The sequence below is a fragment of the Mustela erminea genome, chromosome 14 (genome assembly GCF_009829155.1).
Source record: "Mustela erminea isolate mMusErm1 chromosome 14, mMusErm1.Pri, whole genome shotgun sequence".
In the NCBI taxonomy this organism is placed as follows: domain Eukaryota; kingdom Metazoa; phylum Chordata; class Mammalia; order Carnivora; family Mustelidae; genus Mustela; species Mustela erminea.
Window position 1 is genome coordinate 7327925 of NC_045627.1, and position 19346 is coordinate 7347270.

The 19346-nt window shown below is 41.9% G+C and overlaps 1 protein-coding gene across 2 annotated transcripts in view; it reads right to left on the minus strand.

Annotated features, from left to right (window-relative positions):
* Positions 1–19346, minus strand: part of B3GALNT2 (beta-1,3-N-acetylgalactosaminyltransferase 2) — a 57696-nt gene that overhangs the window by 21554 nt on the left and 16796 nt on the right. The window contains exons 3-5 of one of the 2 annotated variants that reach the window (XM_032312149.1): positions 14958–15058; positions 11364–11557; positions 2804–2899 (exon numbers count right to left, since the gene is read on the minus strand). In XM_032312149.1, coding sequence (XP_032168040.1) covers positions 2804–2899; positions 11364–11557; positions 14958–15058 — 391 coding nt within the window. The remainder of the gene's footprint in view (positions 1–2803; positions 2900–11363; positions 11558–14957; positions 15059–19346) is intronic. The other variant, XM_032312150.1, reaches the window with a different exon arrangement.

The window sequence follows — 19346 nt, forward strand, 5'->3', positions numbered from 1 at the left end:
CCTTTTCTGTTCTTGTTGGTTGTTAAACACTTGAGTACTCTAACATGTATTTCCTAAGAACAAGGACATTCTAAGGGAAAGTAATAATTTTTGTGGATTAGCCAAACTTTTTTAAAAAAGATTTTATTTATTCATTTTGAGAGAGAGAAGGAGAGAGCACGAGTGGGGAGAGGGACAGAAAGGGACAGAGAAAGAGAGGACGAGCGAGGAGGAGGGCCAGAGGGAGAAGCAGGCTGGCAGAGTCCCCATTGAGCAGGGAGATGGACGTGAGGCTTGATCCTAGGATCCTGGGATCATGAACCGAGCCGAATGCAAAATTTGTACCTCTAGGGGCATTTGGATGGCTTAGTTGCTTAAGCCTCTGCCTTTGGCTCAGGTCATGATCCCAGGGTCCTGGGATTGAGTCCCTGCATTGGTAGTCCCTGCTCAGTGGGGAGCCTGCTTCTCCCTCTCCCTCTGGCTGCCACTCTGTTTGTGCTCTTGTGCACAAAATCTTTTTAAAAAATCTGTAATTTGATCTAGAAGACTGACCAAGACAATGAGGCAGACTCTGTAATGCTGTGGTTAGACTGAGGTATTAAAGCTGATTTTCTTCTTCTTCGCCCCACACCATGACCCTTCCTCTGAAAGTTTCTCAACGTCGCCATCACGACCTTTTGAGCCAGATAATTCTTTGTTGTGGGGGCTTGTGTGTGTGTTGTAGGATGTCCAGCAGCACTGTTGGCCTCTAGATGCCAGAAGCACTGCACACCCAGCTGTAATCCTGAGCGAGTCCCTGGGCATCGCTAAGTGCCCCTGGCGGGAGAGACTCTGCTCTTGAACAACGGGTCCCAGAAGTCCCGGTGAGTGGCAGCACGAATGAGGACAGTGTGCATTTATCTCCTGAACGCTTACCATGTGGCAGCATGTTCTGGCATTCTGCAGGTCTGAAGATCATTTAGTTCCTGGAATGAGCCTCTCAACCGGCTGGCGTAGCCCCATCTTACGGATGAGGGATGGATGCAGTGAGGCTGAACGGCCTGCACAAGCCACACCGACCCCGAGCGGTAACGTGGGGCTGCCTGGACCTGCTGGTACTGCACCCACGGCCGCCTGCTCGGACACCTGCTCCCAAACATGCCCTCACGTACTTACTCCCTGGTACGTCATTTTTCTCTTTCCTACTCATGCCAACCCCGAAGCCTTTTTTGGGCAAATCCACTCTACACCAGCCTCAGACCGCTCCAAGACCACCTGACACAATACCAGCGTCCCGGGCTCCTCGGAGCAGCAGGACTGTCCCTCTGGGAAGGGTTCTAGCAACCACAGAAAACCTGGGGCACTGCCCCAGCAGAAAGCTCACTGAGGACTTGCTTCCCCCCTCGGGGAGCTTGTGTACTAGTTAATCTGGGACAACCTCAGGGAGCTTGTGTACTAGTTAATCCGGGACAACCTCAGGGGGCTTTCGTACTAGTTAATCCGGGACAACGGCTCCCACCGTGCCTGGCATGAGGTCAGCTAAGTACCGGCTCCGGCTCCGGCTCCGGGCCAGCTCCTCTCCAGGACGGCAGCTGCTCTCAGGGCAGGGATCTCTCACTGTGTCCTCACAGAGCCCCAGTGCTTGGCACACACTAATTTCTCAAACATTTTCTGGCTTCCTTCAAAACCTGAGATCCAACACTGAGGGAACATGGCTTAGCTAAACTACTGCTCTTGATTAAAAGTAAAAATACTTTTGCTGGGACATACTCTGCCCCCCTCCCCCGCTCATGTGTTTGCCTGTGTTCTCTCTCTCTCTCTCTCTCTCTCAAATAAATAAATAAATAAATATGATCTTTATAAAAATAAATGTTTTTGAGCAGAAGTCCATGTACAGGTGAAATGAAGGAGATCCCATTCGCATCTACAGAGCTGACATACATAGTTTCAACTACTTGTACTGAACGCCAAAGACCCACAGCACATGATGAGATGCGTTGTGTAAGGCAAACAGAACCCATGACACCCGTGGCAGGAAAATGTTTCTCGTTTTATCAGTAGAGCTGGTCTCAGGTCTGGTTTCCATGTTTTAGCTCAGCTTTGATGTTGCAGGACAAACTCCACAGGTGATCTACGGTGGCTCCAGAGATGCTTGGGAAGCTGACCCCTATGTGGTTTCAAAGCCTGAGGAATGTACTCGGACTAGACCCGCCTGGAGAGGCCGAGCCGCATGGCTGAGTAATCCTTTCTCACCCACCACTCGATGCTCAGAAACCACCCTACGGCTTAACTGCAGGCTGATGCGGCCACCTGGCAGGTAGGGGAGAGGATCTCTAGGACCCATTTACTCAAGACTGGACCTAGAAGGACCTAGAACAGGACAGCTGTGTTTTCTGAGATGTTCCACAACCTCGAGAAGTTTTATTCGTCTTGGAAATGTGGCCGGTCTCTGCAATTATCCCACCTGCACCAACCACCTGGGCCCTCTAGATAAGTAAATGGCCAAGTTACTCAAACTCAGTAACTCGAGTTACTCGACTTCCATCAGTCTGTACTTATAACCATTCTTCGTCACTAGAACCGTCATGTGGTTCTCAGTCCACTGAGTGAGCTGGGCAGTGCCTGTCCAAAGGGGCGCTGTGGGGACAGCTGAGATGTCCCGGAGCCGAGGGAAGGGACGGTGCCGGGCGCTACGCTTCGTCATCTGGGCACAGAGCCGGTGGCCTCACCCAGCGCCCTAAAGGGCTGCGCGGGCACAACGAAGTGTCAACCGGCGGCCTCGAGAGCACAGCGCCAGGCCTGTGGTGGCCGTGCGGCCCCGCGGCCCTGCCCCTCCACCCCGTACCTCGGGTAGGATGAACTGCTCCACAGGCTTGTACCACAACCTGTTCACCTGCACGCCACAGCTCGGGGGGCTGAAACGGGCCACGAAGAGAGCCTCCTGCAAACGGGGGTGGGAGGACAAAAAGTAAGATTTTGCGTTAGACACTGTGTATGCGGCAAGTTTTCCAGTATTTTCTGTCTCGGGCAGCTTAATCCTCGATGGCCCCAACCAGGGTTATTATGCATCTCCTGATGCTGAGACACCATCGTGTTTTCCAGCACAGTCACAGTTATTATGTAGATATTTAAGGTAACAAAAGCTGTCCTACAGTTCTAAAACATGAAATAAAATCCACATAACCTTAAAAAAAAAGCCCACCTTGAAATGAGGAGCATTAGGGGAAGCATGAGTTGTTAAGTCAAGCCGAATTATTAGGCTTAATCCCAAGGGTTAAGAAGGAACTGAAAGATCACATCTTTCTACACAGAACAAAGGTACTGCAGGAGCCCCCCTACCCCCATTCAGAAAGAACCTTTACAAGAAAAAAATGGCACAGACACAAAAAAGGAACATAAAAGAAGGCTGATTCCCACTGTGTCTCTAGGTACTCCTCGTTAACAGCACTTGGCTCTAAGGCGCTTCGCACAGTGTTTTTTACAATCTGTGGCAACCCTGCAGTGAACGAGTCCAGAGACGCCATTCTTCTGACAGCATTGCTCACTCTGTGTCTCTGTGTCATATTTTGGTCATTCTTGTGTATTTCACATTTGTCCATTATTACTGTGTTTGCGCTTTGGTGATCTGTGATACTGCTTTAATTGTGGGGGAGCCACGAACTGCTCCCAAATAAGATGGCAAACTTACCTGATAAACCCACTGACCAGCACTTCCTCACCCCGCTCCCTCTCCTCGGGCCTCCCCTATTCCCTGAGACACAATATTGAAATTCAGCCACTTAATACCTCTACAATAAGTGTTCAAGTGAAAGGAAGAGGTACCTGTCTCTCACTCTAAATCAGAAGCTAGTGTGGTCCACAATAGTCAAACGATGGGAAGAGCCCAGATGTCCACTGACAGATGAATGGCGAAAGAAGATGTGGGGGATATATACAATGGAATATTATGCAGCCATCAAAAATGAAAACTTGCTGGGGCACCTGGGTGGCTCAGTGGGTTAAAACCTCTGCCTTCGGCTCAGGTCATGATCCCAGGGTCCTGGGATTGAGTCCCACATCAGGCTCTCAGCTCAGCAGGGAGCCTGCTTCCTCCTTTCTCTCTGCCTGCCTCTCTGTCTACCTGTGATCTCTGTCAAATAAATAAATAAAAATCTTTAAAAAAAAATGAAATCTTGCCATTTGCAATGACATGGATGGAACGAGAGGGTAGTATACCAAGCAAAATAAGTCAATCAGAGAAAGACAATTATCATATGATCTCACTGACATGAGGAATTTGAGAAACAAGGCAGAGGCTCATAGGGGAAAACAGGGAAAAAATAAAACAACATGAAACCAGAGAGGGAGACAAACCGTAAGAGACTCTTAATCTTGGGAAACAAACTGAGGACTGCTGGAGGGAAGGAGGTGGGAGGTTGGGGTAACAGGGTGATGGACATTGGGGAGGGTATATGTTGTAATGAGCACTGGGTATATGTAAGATTGATGAGTCACAGGCCTGTATCCCTGAAACAAAAAATACATTATATCTTAATTAATTAAATTTAAATTTCAAAAAAACTTAAAGGATGTAAACCTAAGAGTTAAATAAATTATAATACAAACCAAGTTAACACATACACACACACACACACACACACATACACACACAAAGCTAGTGTGATAAAGCTTAATGAAGAAGACAAGTTGAAAGCAGAGATAGGCTGAAAGCTGGGCCTCTCGTTCCTCTTTGCGAACACAAAGGAAAAGTTCCTGAGGGAAACTCTAAGGGCCTCTTCAGGGAACATGTAAGTGGAACACCCTTCTTGCCGATACAGAGTTGTCATCTGGACAGAGGGCAAAACCAGCCACACTATCACCTTAAGTCAAAGCCCAATCCAGAGGAAGGCTCTGACTTCAATTCCATGAAGGCTGAGAGAGGCGAGGAAGCTGCGGGAGAAGAGCCGGAAGCCGGCAGAGGTGCGTGCAGAGGTGTAAGGATGGAAAACATTTCCATAACCTCAAAGTGCCAGGTGAGGCTGAAGGTGCTGATGGAGAAGCCGCAGCAAGTTCTCCAGGAGACGGAGCGGAGATCATTCAGGAAGGTGGCTATACTGACCGACAGATTATCAGTGTAGACAAAGCAGCCTTCTGCCAGAAGGAGACCGACTTGCAACTTTCCTAGCTAGAGAGAAGTCAACGCCTGGCTTCGAAGCCTCAAAGGACAGGCCGACTCTCTTGCTGGGGCTCATGAAGCTGGTGACTTGAGGGTGTGCGCTCATCTGCCGTTCTGCAAATCCCAGGGCCCCTAAGAATTATGCTAAATCCACTCTGCCTGTGCCCTATGAATGCAACTACAAACCCTTGGTGACAGTGCATCCGTTTATGCGTGGTTTCTGGGTATTTTAAACCCACTGCTGAGACCACTGTCAGAAAGAAAATATTCCTTTCTAAACATGACTACTCAGTGACAATGTACCTGATCATCCAGGAGCCCTGACAGAGACATACGAGATGAGTGTTGCTTCCACGCCTGCTAACACTGCATCCGTTCTGCAGCCCATGGATCAAGGAGTCATTTCAACCTTCAAGTCTTTTTATTTAAGGAATACCTTTTGTAAGACTGCCACAGACTCCTTGGATGGATCTGGGCAAAGTAAACCGAAAGTGTCCTGAAAGGATTCACCATTGTAGGTGCCATAGACAACATTCACAAGTCCCGGGAAGAGGCCCAATACCGACATGAACAGAACCTGGAAGGAGCCGATTCCAGACCTCATGGAGAACTCTGACAGGCTCAAGTCACTGCAGATGTGGTGGAAATAGCAAGAAAACTAGAATTAGAAGTGAAGCCCGAGGATGTGGCTGAATGGCCGTGATCTCATGATGAAACTTTCATGGAAAAGAACTGGCTTCTTATGGGTGAGCAACCAAAGTGGTTTCCTGGGATGGAAGCGACTCTGGGTGAAGACGCTGTGAAACCGCTGCAATGACAAAGGATTCAGGATGCGGCATGAACATAGCTGATACAGCAGCTGCAGGGTTTGCGAAGTGGACCCCAATTCTGAAGGAAGTTCTAATTCGGAGAGAACGCTATTGAGCAGCATCATGTGCTACAGAGAAATCATTTGTGAAAGGAAGAGTCAGCCAGTGGGGCAACCTTCACTGCTGTCTTATTTTAAGAAATGGCCCTGGCCACCCCAGCCTTCAGCAGCTGCTACCATGGTCAGTCGGCACCCACGGACATCGAAGTAAGACCCTCCACCAGCAAAAAAATCACGACATGCTAAAGGTCAGATGATGGTGAGCATTTTTTAGGAATAAAGTATTTTTATTTTTTAAAAAGATTTTATTTATTTACTTGAGAGAGAGACACACAGAGATAGCAAGAGAGAGCACAAGCAGGGAGGAGAGGGAGAAGCAGGCTCCCTGCTCAGATGCGGGCTTGATCTCAGGACCCTGGGATCGTGACCTGAGCTGAAGGCAGATGCTTAACGACTGAGCCACCCAGTGCCCCAATAAAGTATTATTATTTTCAGATTTTATTATTTATTTATTTGAAAGAGTGAGAATGAGAGAGAAAGAGAGACAAGGTGGGGAGGATCAGGGGGAAAAGGAGACTCCCTGCTGAGCAGGGAGCCCAGTGTGGGATTAGTTCCTGGGACTTTACGATCATGACCTGAGCCGAAGGCAGTCGATTAACCAACTGAGCCACCCAGGGCCCCCCAATAAAGTATTTTTAAATTAAGGTATGTGCCTTGTTTTTTTGACATTTGCATTAATATTAATACTATGGCACGTGTAATAGACGATAGTAAAGTGTAAACACAACTTACAGGTGCACCAAGCAAAAAGTTCATTTGACTTGCTTTTCTGTGACATTTGCTTTCCAGTGGTGGTCTGGAAGCGAACCCACAGTATCTCGGAGGTATGCCTGTACTGTTTTCTTTGAGTCCTTCCCAGTTTGTTTCAGGCAAGAACATTTCCTACTTCTCTCATGCATATTCTTATAGGCCACCTTATTACAGGAGAAACTTCGGTTAAAGCTATGAAGACCACACAGAATTTTAGGATTGTGGGGTTTTAGCGGATTATGCGTATTTCTTTCATTAACACCAGTTCTTGGCCATATAGTGGTAATACCTTTTGTATTTTGAGTACCTGCCAACCTATTAGCATCCACCTTAGAATAGGCCTTCCTTGAGCACAAAGATTAACTTCTTGGCTAACAATATGGCAACTAAAAGATAAATCAACATTATCAAAATACTGTCTGGGCCAAGCCTCTTCACTGATAATTCAAACATTAGGAATGGTTTAAAAAAAAAAATGCAACATATACTAAGACAATTAAATGGATCAAAAGGAGGGATGCCTGGTTGGTTCAGTAGGTTAAGCATCCGCCTTTGGCTCAGGTCATGATCCCAGGGTCCTGGGATGGAGCCCCACATAGGGCTCCTTGCTCAGCGGGGAGCCTGCTTCTTCAGACTCTCCCTCTGCCTGCTGTTCTCCGCTTGTGTGCTCTCTCTCCCTCTCAAAAATAGTCTCTGCTAGCCAATTTAACTGCCTGCTACGACAAAACAAAACAAAAATCAATACTCTTCAAGGAATATAATAGATCCAGAGATCCTGTGATGAATTATTCACAATATCTAGGATACAATCCAAAGTACTTAATATAAGACAAACCAATCAATACCCAAGAAAAAAGACAATAATCAATAAAGACAGAACTCAACATGATTCAAATATTAAACTAAACAGACAGGATTTTAAAGTCATTATTACATCTAAGGTCAAACCTGTAAAGAAAATATGTTCAAAATGAATGAGCTCAGGAAATTTTAGAGAAATAAAACTACAAAAGAGAATTAAAGGGACATGCAAGAACTGTGAAGTACAATATCTAAAATACATTCATCAGTGAGGTTCAACAGCAGATCTGAGATGCAGAAGAGTCTGTGAATATGAACCCAGATGGAAGGAATTATCAAATCTGAAAAACAGAAAGAATTTTTAAAAAATGGACACAGTCTCATGATCTGTGGAACAATGGCAAAAGGTCTAACATGCAGGCAATTGGAATCCCAGAAAGAGTGGAGAAAATGGGCCTGAGGAATATTTTTTGAAGAAATAATAGCTGAAAGTTTCTCAAATTTGGTAAAAAACAGATTTACAGATAGAAGAAAGTTGCCAAACCCTGAGCAGCACAGCCAGAAAGAATAAACCACACCCAAGGTACAACACAACCAAACTGCTTAAAACCAAATACAAAGGGGCACGTGGGTGGCTCAGTGGGTTAATCCTCTGACTTTGGCTCAGGTCATGATCTCAGGGTCCTGGGATCGAGCCCCACATCAGGCTCCCTGCTCAACGGGAAGCCTGCTTCTCCCTCTCCCACTCTCCCTGCTCATGTTCCCTCTCTCCCTGTGTCTTTCTCTGTCAAGTGAATAAATAAAATCTTTAGAACAAACAAACAAACAAATATAAAAAGAAAATCTTAAAGGCAGCCAGGACAAACAGACGAAAACACCACTTACATATACCATACATAGGGACAACAATATGAAGGATAGTTGGCTTCTCACCAGAAACAATGAAGGTCAGAAAATATTAAAACGGCATCTTTAAAATACTGAAAAGAAAAGAAGTCAACCCAGACTTTCTATATCCAGAAAATACTCCAGAAGAAAACAGGGGGAGGAGAGGGAGGGAGATAGAATAAAGACAAAATAAAAACATTTTCAGAAAAAGGAAAACGAATCAAATTCATTACAGTAAACTTGCACATTCAGAAAACCTGAATATTCAGGAAGGGATGAGGGGCACTAGAAATGTAAATGTGTGGGCAAATATAAAAGATGATCCTCTAGATTACTTTAATACATGTTTAGCTGTTTAAAGCACAAGTTATAACACTATACTCGTCTTATATTTTACATGAATGCGTACATTAATTTTAAGAAAAATGACAATATAGGATGTACACTGTAATCTTTCTGTCAACTACACATAAAAAAGAGGAGTGCAAAGAGCTGTAGCTGATAGGACAACAGAGAAACTGAAATGGAATTCTAAAAAATACTCAAACCCAAAGAAGGCAGGAAAGAGGACCAGAAACAGAAAATCGTAGAATAAAAAGCAAAATCAAAAACACTTCAATAACTGCATTACATGTAAATGGATAAACACTCCATTTAAAAGGTAGAAGAGATTCTCAGACTAGATCAAAAGGAAGACCCAACTACATGCTGTCCTCAGGAAACACAATTTCTTTCTTTCTTTCTACTTATCTATATATCTATATCTATTAAAAAAGAGGGGTGCTTGGGTCTCTCAGTCCACTAAGCATCTGCCTTCAGCTCAGATCATGATCCTGAGGTCCTCGGATTGAGTCCCACATCAGGCTCCTTGCTCACGGGGGAGCCTGCTTCTCTCTCTCCTTCCACCTGGGGCTCCTGCTGCTTGTGCTCTCTCTCTGGCAAATAAATAAATTAAAATCTTAAAAAAAAAAAAAAAAGAATAATACATCATGACCAAGAGGAAGAGGAGGTTGATTTAACATTTCAGAATCAACAGATGTTAATTCATCCCACTAACAGAATAAAGGAGAAGAACCTGGAAACATTCTATACGCCCAGCAACTGGAAAATGGATAAACATGTTGCTGGAAAACAGCTTAGCAATTAAAAAGAGGAAAAGGGATAGGGCACCTGGCTGGCACAGTGGGTAGAGTATGTCCTCTTGATCTCAGGGTTGTAAGTTCGAGCCCCACATTTGGTAAAAAGCTTACTTAAAAAAAAAAAAGAAAGACGGGGCGCCTGGGTGGCTCAGTGGGTTAAGCCGCTGCCTTCGGCTCAGGTCATGATCTCAGGGTCCTGGGATAGAGTCCCGAATCGGGCTCTCTGCTCAGCAGGGAGCCTGCTTCCCTCTCTCTCTCTGCCTGCTTCTCTATCTACTTGTGATTTCTCTCTGTCAAATAAATAAATAAAATCTTAAAAAAAAAAAAAAAAGAAAGAAAAGGGAAAAATCATGAATACATACAAGAACATGGATGAGTTACAAAAACATATTGAGTGAACGACGCCTTACAGAGGGGAGTACTTTATGATTCTATTTACATATGAAATATCACAAACAAGCAAAACCAGTTTATGATAACAGAGCAAAAAAAAAAAAAAAGGATAGAGTGGCTACCTCTCAAAAGTGGGACAGGGCGATAGGGGTTTGGTTTTGGGTTACACAGCTTTATGCAGTTTAAATTAACCAAGGGGGTGCTGGCTGGCTCAGTCAGAAAAACATGTGACTCTTGATCTCAGGACCATGAGTTCGAGCCCCACAGTGGGTGTAGAGATTACTTAAATAAATAAAAACTTAAAAAAAAAATAACTGACCTAATGTACATTTCACTGTGCATAAAATTTTAAAAATCGCAAATATTAAAGCCCAGTTAATGGAAAAAAAAAAAAAAAAGTCTAGTTAATGATATGCATGTGGAAGTACTTAGGGACAAAGTGTCCGGATGCCTGAAACTGACTCTGAAATACAGTCAGGAAAAATAAGAAGATAGATCATTGAACAACTTTATATATGATAAAGCAAATACAGCAAACATTTTTTTTTTTAAGATTTTATTTATTTGAAAGAGAAAGGGAGAGCACGAACAGGGTGAGGGGCAGAGAGAAAGGCAGACTCCCAGCTGAGTAGGGACCCCAAGGTGGAGCTGGATCCTGAAACTCCAGGATCATGACCTGGGTTGAAGGCAGACACTTAACTGACTGAGTCATCTAGGTGCCCCGAAATATAGCAAAATGTAAACTACTGTAGAAATTAGGTGGCTACATGGGCATTCACTGTATAATTCCTCCAAGATTTCTACAAATGGATCTCTTCAAATACAATTCCTTCCTAATATACTCCTTCAGATGTACTCCATGAATAAATCAGATTACCCTACATACCAGGAAGAGAGTAACCCCAGTTGTTTTAAACTTTGAGTCCCTCAACATCTTTATTACAAAAGACATTTGAAGTAGCTGTTAGCCATGTATTATAGAGACAGACTTTCAGGGCTGGAACGAAGAGACACTAATACTTGCTTATACCTCAGAGTTCCAAAGTTTCCGCACTCATTATCAACTTTTGTTATTCCTTAGGCTTTAGGGGATTTTAGGTTGGGAATTTCTAATCTGCCCCAACCTCTTCTTTTCTAGATATAACACATTATTTTTAACTGGTATTCTGTGCCCTAACCAGCATATTACTTTATTATGCTATACTGTATCCAATCAGTAAGGGAAGAAAAGTGGAAATCTTCCAACCAGATGTAATTATATAGTCTTCCAGTCTACTATATGCCATGAGGAAAAAGCTGTTATTTTTTAAAAAGAAAAATGGGGAAAACCTTGTACAAAACAAAGCATTACCTCTTGTTCTGCCTGATAAAGCTTGACCGTGATGTTCCTCTGGAAACCCACATCACTGGCATCATAAAACACCCCAAGACTGGTAATAACGATGGGGTAGAGAACTCGGAAGCTCACGCTGACAACTCGGTCCTCAGAAATTCCTGATGAAGTGTCTTCAGAAAGACTGAAAGCCTCAATTTCCTGGTTCAAAACTAAGGAAATCATAAGAAAGAGTTTTACATAACCAAACAAATAAAATCTTACAATTCTTTCACAAATGGCAGCAATTAAGGAAATTCTTCAGAAATATGGCTGCTTCTAGGAAAAAAATAAGTTAATTTTGAAATTTAAGAATGAAATTTTTAGCTACATCTAGATAAAATATTTAATTATCAAAACTACTTTAATAAGTTTTTGTATGTACATGTGTGCATATGTATGTCTAAATGCCATAGAGGAATAATCTATTAGGAAAGTTTCGATAAATAGGGATATTAAAACAGTACCTAATGCAGTCAAAAATAATGAGAAAATTTAGTCTTGCTCTGAAAATTCCAAAAACCCTTCTTCTTGTTGGGCAACTTAAAATACTTGTGATGTCACAGGACAAAAGTCCTTGAAATCACTTCCAATAACACTGAAAATTTCTACATAATACCGATAAATACTATATAATACTGATAAAAGAGAAGCACATCAGAGTAGCATTTCTGACCACATACTGTGTGCCATGCCCCATCACATTAACAACTTCACAACTACACTGAGTGGTCGTTGCATTATCTGACCTCACGTGTAATGATACTGAGGCCTGGTGATGTTAAGTAACTTGCCTGAGGTCACGGAAAGTGGAAGAGGCAGGAATCAACCCCAGGTTTATGAACTTCAAACTCAGTACTCTTTCCACTCCCCACAGCTTCCTGAATCGAAGCCAAAAACAGTCCTTTGCAAATAATGTTTTCAATTACCGTAAATGAATCAGGACCGATTACACGAAGTAGTTCACATGGCTGAGAATCAGTGCTAGTTTGTAAAGTAATATAGAAATTTATTCTAAAAGATTTTATCAAAGTTCTTTGTATCTTTCAGAGCTGTGGTTTTCCAATTTTCCTGCTCACACAACCACATCAGTTAAACACATTTGTACACACACTCATATACCTATTTATAAAATAGACACATACATTGTTACCAATATATTCAGTCTTTATAAAGAAAACATTGTCTTCTTTTCAGATAAACAGAAATTCAGTGTTCTTCCCACACCCAGCAGATCATCTGGATCCCTACCTTTGAATTCCTAGGATGTTATTTTATATTTAGTAATGCTCAATAAAATGTGCCTGATGGAATTGATGACCCTCTACCCACTTACATACATAAGCAGAAGGGGGAAGAAGGTGGTTACACATTTTGTCATGGGTTGGCCAAGCACTGGCCACAGTATCTAGACTCCAAAGAAACTGGATGACAGCAAAATGTTTTCTTTTTAATACACTCAGTAAATATAAAAGATTCAAAGTATATGCATATAAGTTAAGCATGCTATAACCTAACTACATATCTATTAAAAACAAATATACCTTAAACTTCAAGCTACCTAGACACAGGAAGTCCTGCTGCTTTAGTAATGTTATTAATCAAAACTTCTAGATATTCAGAGGAGCATGATGATTAATTAATACTCATGATGACCTTAAGGTATTGAAATAAAATGAAAATGACATTTGAGTCATCAAAAAGATAAAATAAGGTTCAATGTAAATTTAGTCACACCTGGAATGCAAGTTGGTGCAGCCTCTTTGGAGAACAGTGTGGAGATTCCTCAAGAAATTAAAAATAGAACTTCCCTATGACCCTGCAATTGCACTCCTGGGTATTTACCCCAAAGGTACAGATGTAGTGAAAAAGAAGGGCCACCTGTACCCCAATGTTTATAGCAGTAATGGCCACGGTTGCCAAACTATGGAAAGAACCAAGATGCCCTTAAACGGACGAATGGATAAGGAAAATGTGGTCCATATACACTATGGAGTATTATGCCTCCATCAGAAAGGATGAATAACCAACTTTTGTAGCAACATGGACGGGACGGGAAGAGATTATGCTGAGTGAAAGAAGTCAAGCACAGAGAGTCAATTATCATTATGGTTTCACTTATTTGTGGAGCATAACAAATAGCATGGAGGACATGGGGAGTTAGAGAGGAGAAGGGAGTTGGGGGAAATTGGAAGGGGAGGTGAACCATGAGAGTCTATGGACTCTGAAAAACAATCTGAGGGGTTTGAAGTGGCGGGGGGAGTGGTGGGAGGTTGGGGTACCAGGTGGTGGGTATTATAGACGGCACGGATTGCATGGAGCTCTGGGTGTGGTGAAAAAATAAGGAATACTGTTATGCTGAAAATAAATTAAAAATTTGATTTGGTTTTGGATTTCAAATGTAATTTGTTCTAGGCTATTCTTACATCATCAGGATTGCAACATTTTATTAGGTTCATGGTCCTTTTGGGACTCCAGCACAAGCTAACAGACTGCCTCACAGAAACACAATTACACATGACATTTTCCTTACAATATTAACTAAAAGAGCATAAGTAAGAAAACTCAGCTTTATACAATACAGATAATTTATTTAAAAAGCTAACTGAAACTTAACTTTATAAAAGGCAGGTTCTTATAAAATAACATTAAGTACCATGTCCCAGGAATGAGTCTAAGTTTTTTTAAGTATCAACTTATTTCATCCTGTCAATGCCTATGAGGTAAATACTTTTATCCCCAATTTATAGATGGTGAAACTGAGGCACAAATGGGGTAAATAACTGACCAAAGGTCACACAGCTCAAAAAGGTAGAGCCTAGATGTAAATCCATGGAACCTGACTTGAAAGCCCAGGTTTTCAACGACAACACTGTCATTGCCTGTAAGAGTAAGGTGTACATAAGACCTGACAAATCTTAAAATTCCAGGGGTCATAATTGGCACACTTAAGACTGTGAAAAGTTTACTTTTCCTTAGAACCATAGCTGAACATAACAGGAAATGCTGGTAAAGAAAGACATCTGCTTACACAGTTAGCAACGTCCTAAAACTGGTTCCCTGGAAATAGAGGAACCTGATTAGGATCATCTTTCTTCATCATCAACTCCCACAAATCTTTATCTGTAAGGAATACAAAATATTACTCATTTAAAATTTTTACTATTTGTTTCTTTTGCAGGAGGTTATAGGCAATAATCCTAAGGGAAAGTTGACTCATAATATTTGTATCAAGGTTACTATAAATTGACAAGATGGTGAAATCAGCAGGTGTCTCAAAGTTCAAAACTCAAGTTCTCTAGGATTATCTATGCACAATGAAATCTCCAGATGCATGTGAATCATACTGAGAAACAAACTCTCCTGGATCCTGAAATTAACTATATCTAAAAAGACTCTTCACAGAGAGCTAGAGCAATCACTCAATCTGTCAAAAAGGATGAAAGGTACATTTTGATGAAAGCTCGATCTTAGTCTGCTAAAAGTGGACCACCAGACTAGCCAGCTTAGCAACTTTTCCTCAACATCAAACTTGTACACGGAGGCACAGAGCTGTGGAAAAAGATGACTCACCCGGATTCGTGATGTTGAGCAGTCTGCAGGAATAAGGATCTTCCCTGTCTTCCACGGGCACATCGCAGCCATGAGCTCCTATTATGAACTTCACAAGCACACTGAAAGGTGCATTGGCATTACCATCAGATACTGATCGGCACTCTGCGCATGCCCGTTTCCCCATGCCCATTTCAAAGCTTTTACTTAAAGACCCAAATATTTATTCTAACTTTATTTTTCTAGTCTAGCAAAACAGGAACAAGCAAAATGAAAGTTGCCAACCACCACGTGACATGTGGATAAGCCCTCTACTGTAGTACTATGTCAAAGCGAGTATGAATATGTTTGGCCGGGCTACCAGCAAATGCTCATACTAATTAAAAACAAACCACAGTAAAGTCAGTTTCTCACAGTCCAACCTAAAAACATATCTGTATCTGCAATCTTCTTTATTTACTTTCCTCTATTGTATTCCTATTTCCTATTCCTATTCCTATTTCCTCTATTGCTCCAGACCAGATTAGTCTTCCTATTCAAGAAGAGGTCTTCTCCTCTCCTACACCTTGTAGGTGTAGGAGCCTGTAACCTGTTGCTCCTTCCCTACACATTACAAATACGATGAAGTCTTGATACTCATTTCTATTTACCGACCATCCCTTCCTTGTCTCCACCTTTTTTAGTGAAGTCCCACGAAGGAATGAACTAAAATTGTAGGCTCTAGTTTTTCATCTCCCACTCACTTTATAAAACAGAAATTTTAGCTTCAATACCCACCACTTATACTGAGCTGTTTACCACCAATGTAACCACTGATTTGCTGCTAAATCCAGACAACTTTTCAGCCCTTCAGTCTGTATATCAAGAATGCTTCAAGAGCTTCCTTACAAGGCTCTTTCGCCCCAACTATGTGGCTGGCTCAGTCACTTGCACTGGCTCTTCTTCACCAAGTCTGCCCATTATGGTAGATATTAAAGCAGGGCTTTGGCTCTGGGTCTCTTCTCACTCTTTCTGCCTGCTCTCCCTGGACTTCAACTAGCTTGGGAAAGATTCCCAAATTAGCATCTCTAGTTTGGACCCATTTCCTAAAAGATCCGTATGTATCCATTAAACATTTTTTCCCAGATGGCCCACAGATGACAGTGGTGTGCTGGAACCTGCTCCTACTAGCTTATGAAAGCCACCTGCTAAATCTTCAGGAATTCTGTGGGCTAGTTATTAAGAACAGACTTTATTAAATTATATAAACTTACAATAAAACACACTGCTTTAAAAACAAAGAAAATACTCAAATTAATCATTTCTTTTTTTTTTTTTTAAAGATTTTATTTATTTATTTGACAGAGAGAAATCACAAGTAGATGGAGAAGCAGGCAGAGAGAGAGAGAGAGGGAAGCAGGCTCCCCGCTGAGCAGAGCGCCAGATGCGGGACTCGATCCCAGGACCCTGAGATCATGACCCGAGCCGAAGGCAGCGGCTCAACCCACTGAGCCACCCAGGCACCCCAAATTAATCATTTCTTAATTATTTCACTACTACCTATGTTCTTGAGGTTATATTTACCTATTATATCTGGGCAGTAGAAATAAAATGGTATGCTACTACATATCTTTCCCCAGTCTGTGTTCAGAGATGTTGTGTTAGTTGGTTGAAGTGGGTCATGGTGGGAATATTTATTTATACCACGGAAACTAGTGAACACTACAAATAAGGGTTTCATTGACTTTAAGGGATGGAGAAAAAAAAGTAAATTGTTGGAGGAAAAATTAACGAAGATTAAACTTAAAAAAAAGTAATACATGTCTTCATGTATCAGTGGAACAGAATAGAGAGTACAGAGATAAACCCACAATTAATCAATGACAATGGAGGCAATTAATTAATGATAATTAATCAGTGACAATGGAGGCAAGGATATCCAATGGGAAAAAGATAGTCTCTTCAACAAAGGGTTTGGGAAAACTGGACAGCTTCCTGCAAAAGAACGAAATGAGACCACTTCCTACACCACAAACAAAAATAAACTCAAAATGGATTAAAAACCTAACTGCGAGACCTAAATCCATAAAACTCCTAGAAGAGAACATAGGCAGCAATTTCTCTGATGACAGCTGTAGAAACATTTTTCTAGCTATGTTTCCTCAGGCAAGAGAAACAAAAGCAAAATTAAACTACTGGGACTACATCAAAATAAAAGCCTCTGCACAGTGAAGGAAATAATAAAACTAAGAAGCAACCTATGGAATGGGAGAAGATACTTGTAAATGACAAATCCGATAAGGAGATAATATCCAAAATGCATAAAGAACTTATACAACTTAACATCAAAAAACCGAACAACCCAATTAAAAAATGGGCAGAAGACATGAATACAATTTTCTAAAGAAGACATACAGATGACCAACAGACAGATAAAACCATGTTCAACATGATTCATCCTCACGGAAATGCAAATCAAAATCACAATGAGATACCACCTCACAGGTGTTAGAATGGCTAATACCAAAAAGACAACAAATAACAAGCATTGGTAAGGATGTGGAGAAAAGGGAACCCTTGTGCACTGCTGGTGGGAGAGCAAACTGCTGTAACCACTGTGGAAAACAGTATGGAGGGCCCTCAAAAAATTAAAAATAGAACTATCAGGGCACCTGGGTGGCTCAGTGGGTTAAAGCCTCTGCCTTTGGCTCAGGTCATGATCCCAGGGTCCTGGGATCGAGCCCTGCACTGGGCTCTCTGCTCGGCGGGGAGCCTGCTTCCTCCTTTCTCTGCCTGCCTCTCTGCCTACCTGTGATCTCTGCCTGTCAAATAAAGAAATAAAATCTTTAAAATAAAAAAACAGAATTACCATATGATCTAGTAATTCCAGTATTGGGTATTTACCCAAAGAAAATGAAAACACTAATTCGAAAAGATATATGCATCTATATTTACTGCAACATTATTTATAGTAGCCAAGATATGAAGCAACCCAATCGTTCTTTGACGGATGAATGGATAAAGATGTGGTATATACATATACAATGGAATATTACTCAGTCATAAAAAATGAACTCTTGGCATTTGCAGCAACACAGATCTAGACAGAGTATTGTGCTAAGTGAAATAATTCGGAGAAAGACAAATACCACATGATTTCACTTATATGTGAAATTTAAGAAACGAAAAAAAGAGATAAACCAAAAAACAGTCTCTTCATAATTAATTTTATTTTATTTTTAAAAGATTTTATTTATTTGTCAGACTGTGAAAGAGAGAGTGAGTGCATGCACAAGTAGGGAGAGCAGTAGGCAGAGGGAGAACCAGGCTCCCCGCTGAGCAGGAAGCCTGATGCAGGACTCGATTTCAGAGCCCGGGATCATGACCTGAGCTGAAGGTAGACGCTTAACTGACTGAGCCACCCAAGTGTCCCCCAAAACACAGGCTCTTGAGTACAGAGAACAAACTGGTGGTAGCTAGAGGGGAGGTGGGTGGAGGGGATGGGAGAAACAGGTGAAGTAGATTGAGAGTCTATTTATCTTGATAAGCACTGTGTAATGTACAGAATTGTTGAATTACTATATTGTACACCTGAAACTAATGTAACACTATATGATTAATACCTGATTTAAAAATAAAAAGAAAAAAGTGATGTGTCTGTAGCCACCCCATTGTGAATAGCACAAAAAACTGAGGAACCATCCTTCCACTATTCAAAACTTATTACAAGTTTTGATTCAACAAAGAAGTCACTGATTTTACTGATGAAGAGTAAAGTTCTGACATATATCTCGGTTGTCACTTCAGTTTTACTCTATCTTAAAGAAAATATTTATGTCCAAACTGCACTCCTGTCAGGTGTGACATGTAATTGGTTAGATACAAAGGTCTAGAACAATGGGAGCATTCATGGGAATCAGCTCGCTACATGGAATTTATAATAAAGAGTAGCGCGTCTGCTATAATCTGTCAGTTACTCACCATACATCATTTATATCAGCAAAACTTAGAACACATACATATGCACACGTACACATAATTGTTATGCTTCCGAGAGCCAGCTGCTAAACTTTCACCAGCACTCTACCGCCTTCAGGTACCAGACTCAACATACCCACCACAGAACTTCTCTCCCATGAAACCTGCTCTTTTCATCTAGTGTTTTTGCCTTGATGGATTATTCTCCAAGTTAGAAAGCTAGCAATCATCCTCCACTCCTTTTTCTCCTCTCCCTCTTGCTGTTTATTTACCTCTTTTTCTTCTAAGGTCACACTTCAGTTCAGCCCCTCAGCGCCTAGCCAGGTCTCAGCAATCCATGCCTCTGTCCCCACAGCTGTTCTGCAGGGCCTGGCCACAGCCTGCCCCTGGGCTGGATGGCCTCCCTCTCTACCTCATAATCCCTGTCTCTCGGCCCCACTTTCCTTCCCGAGC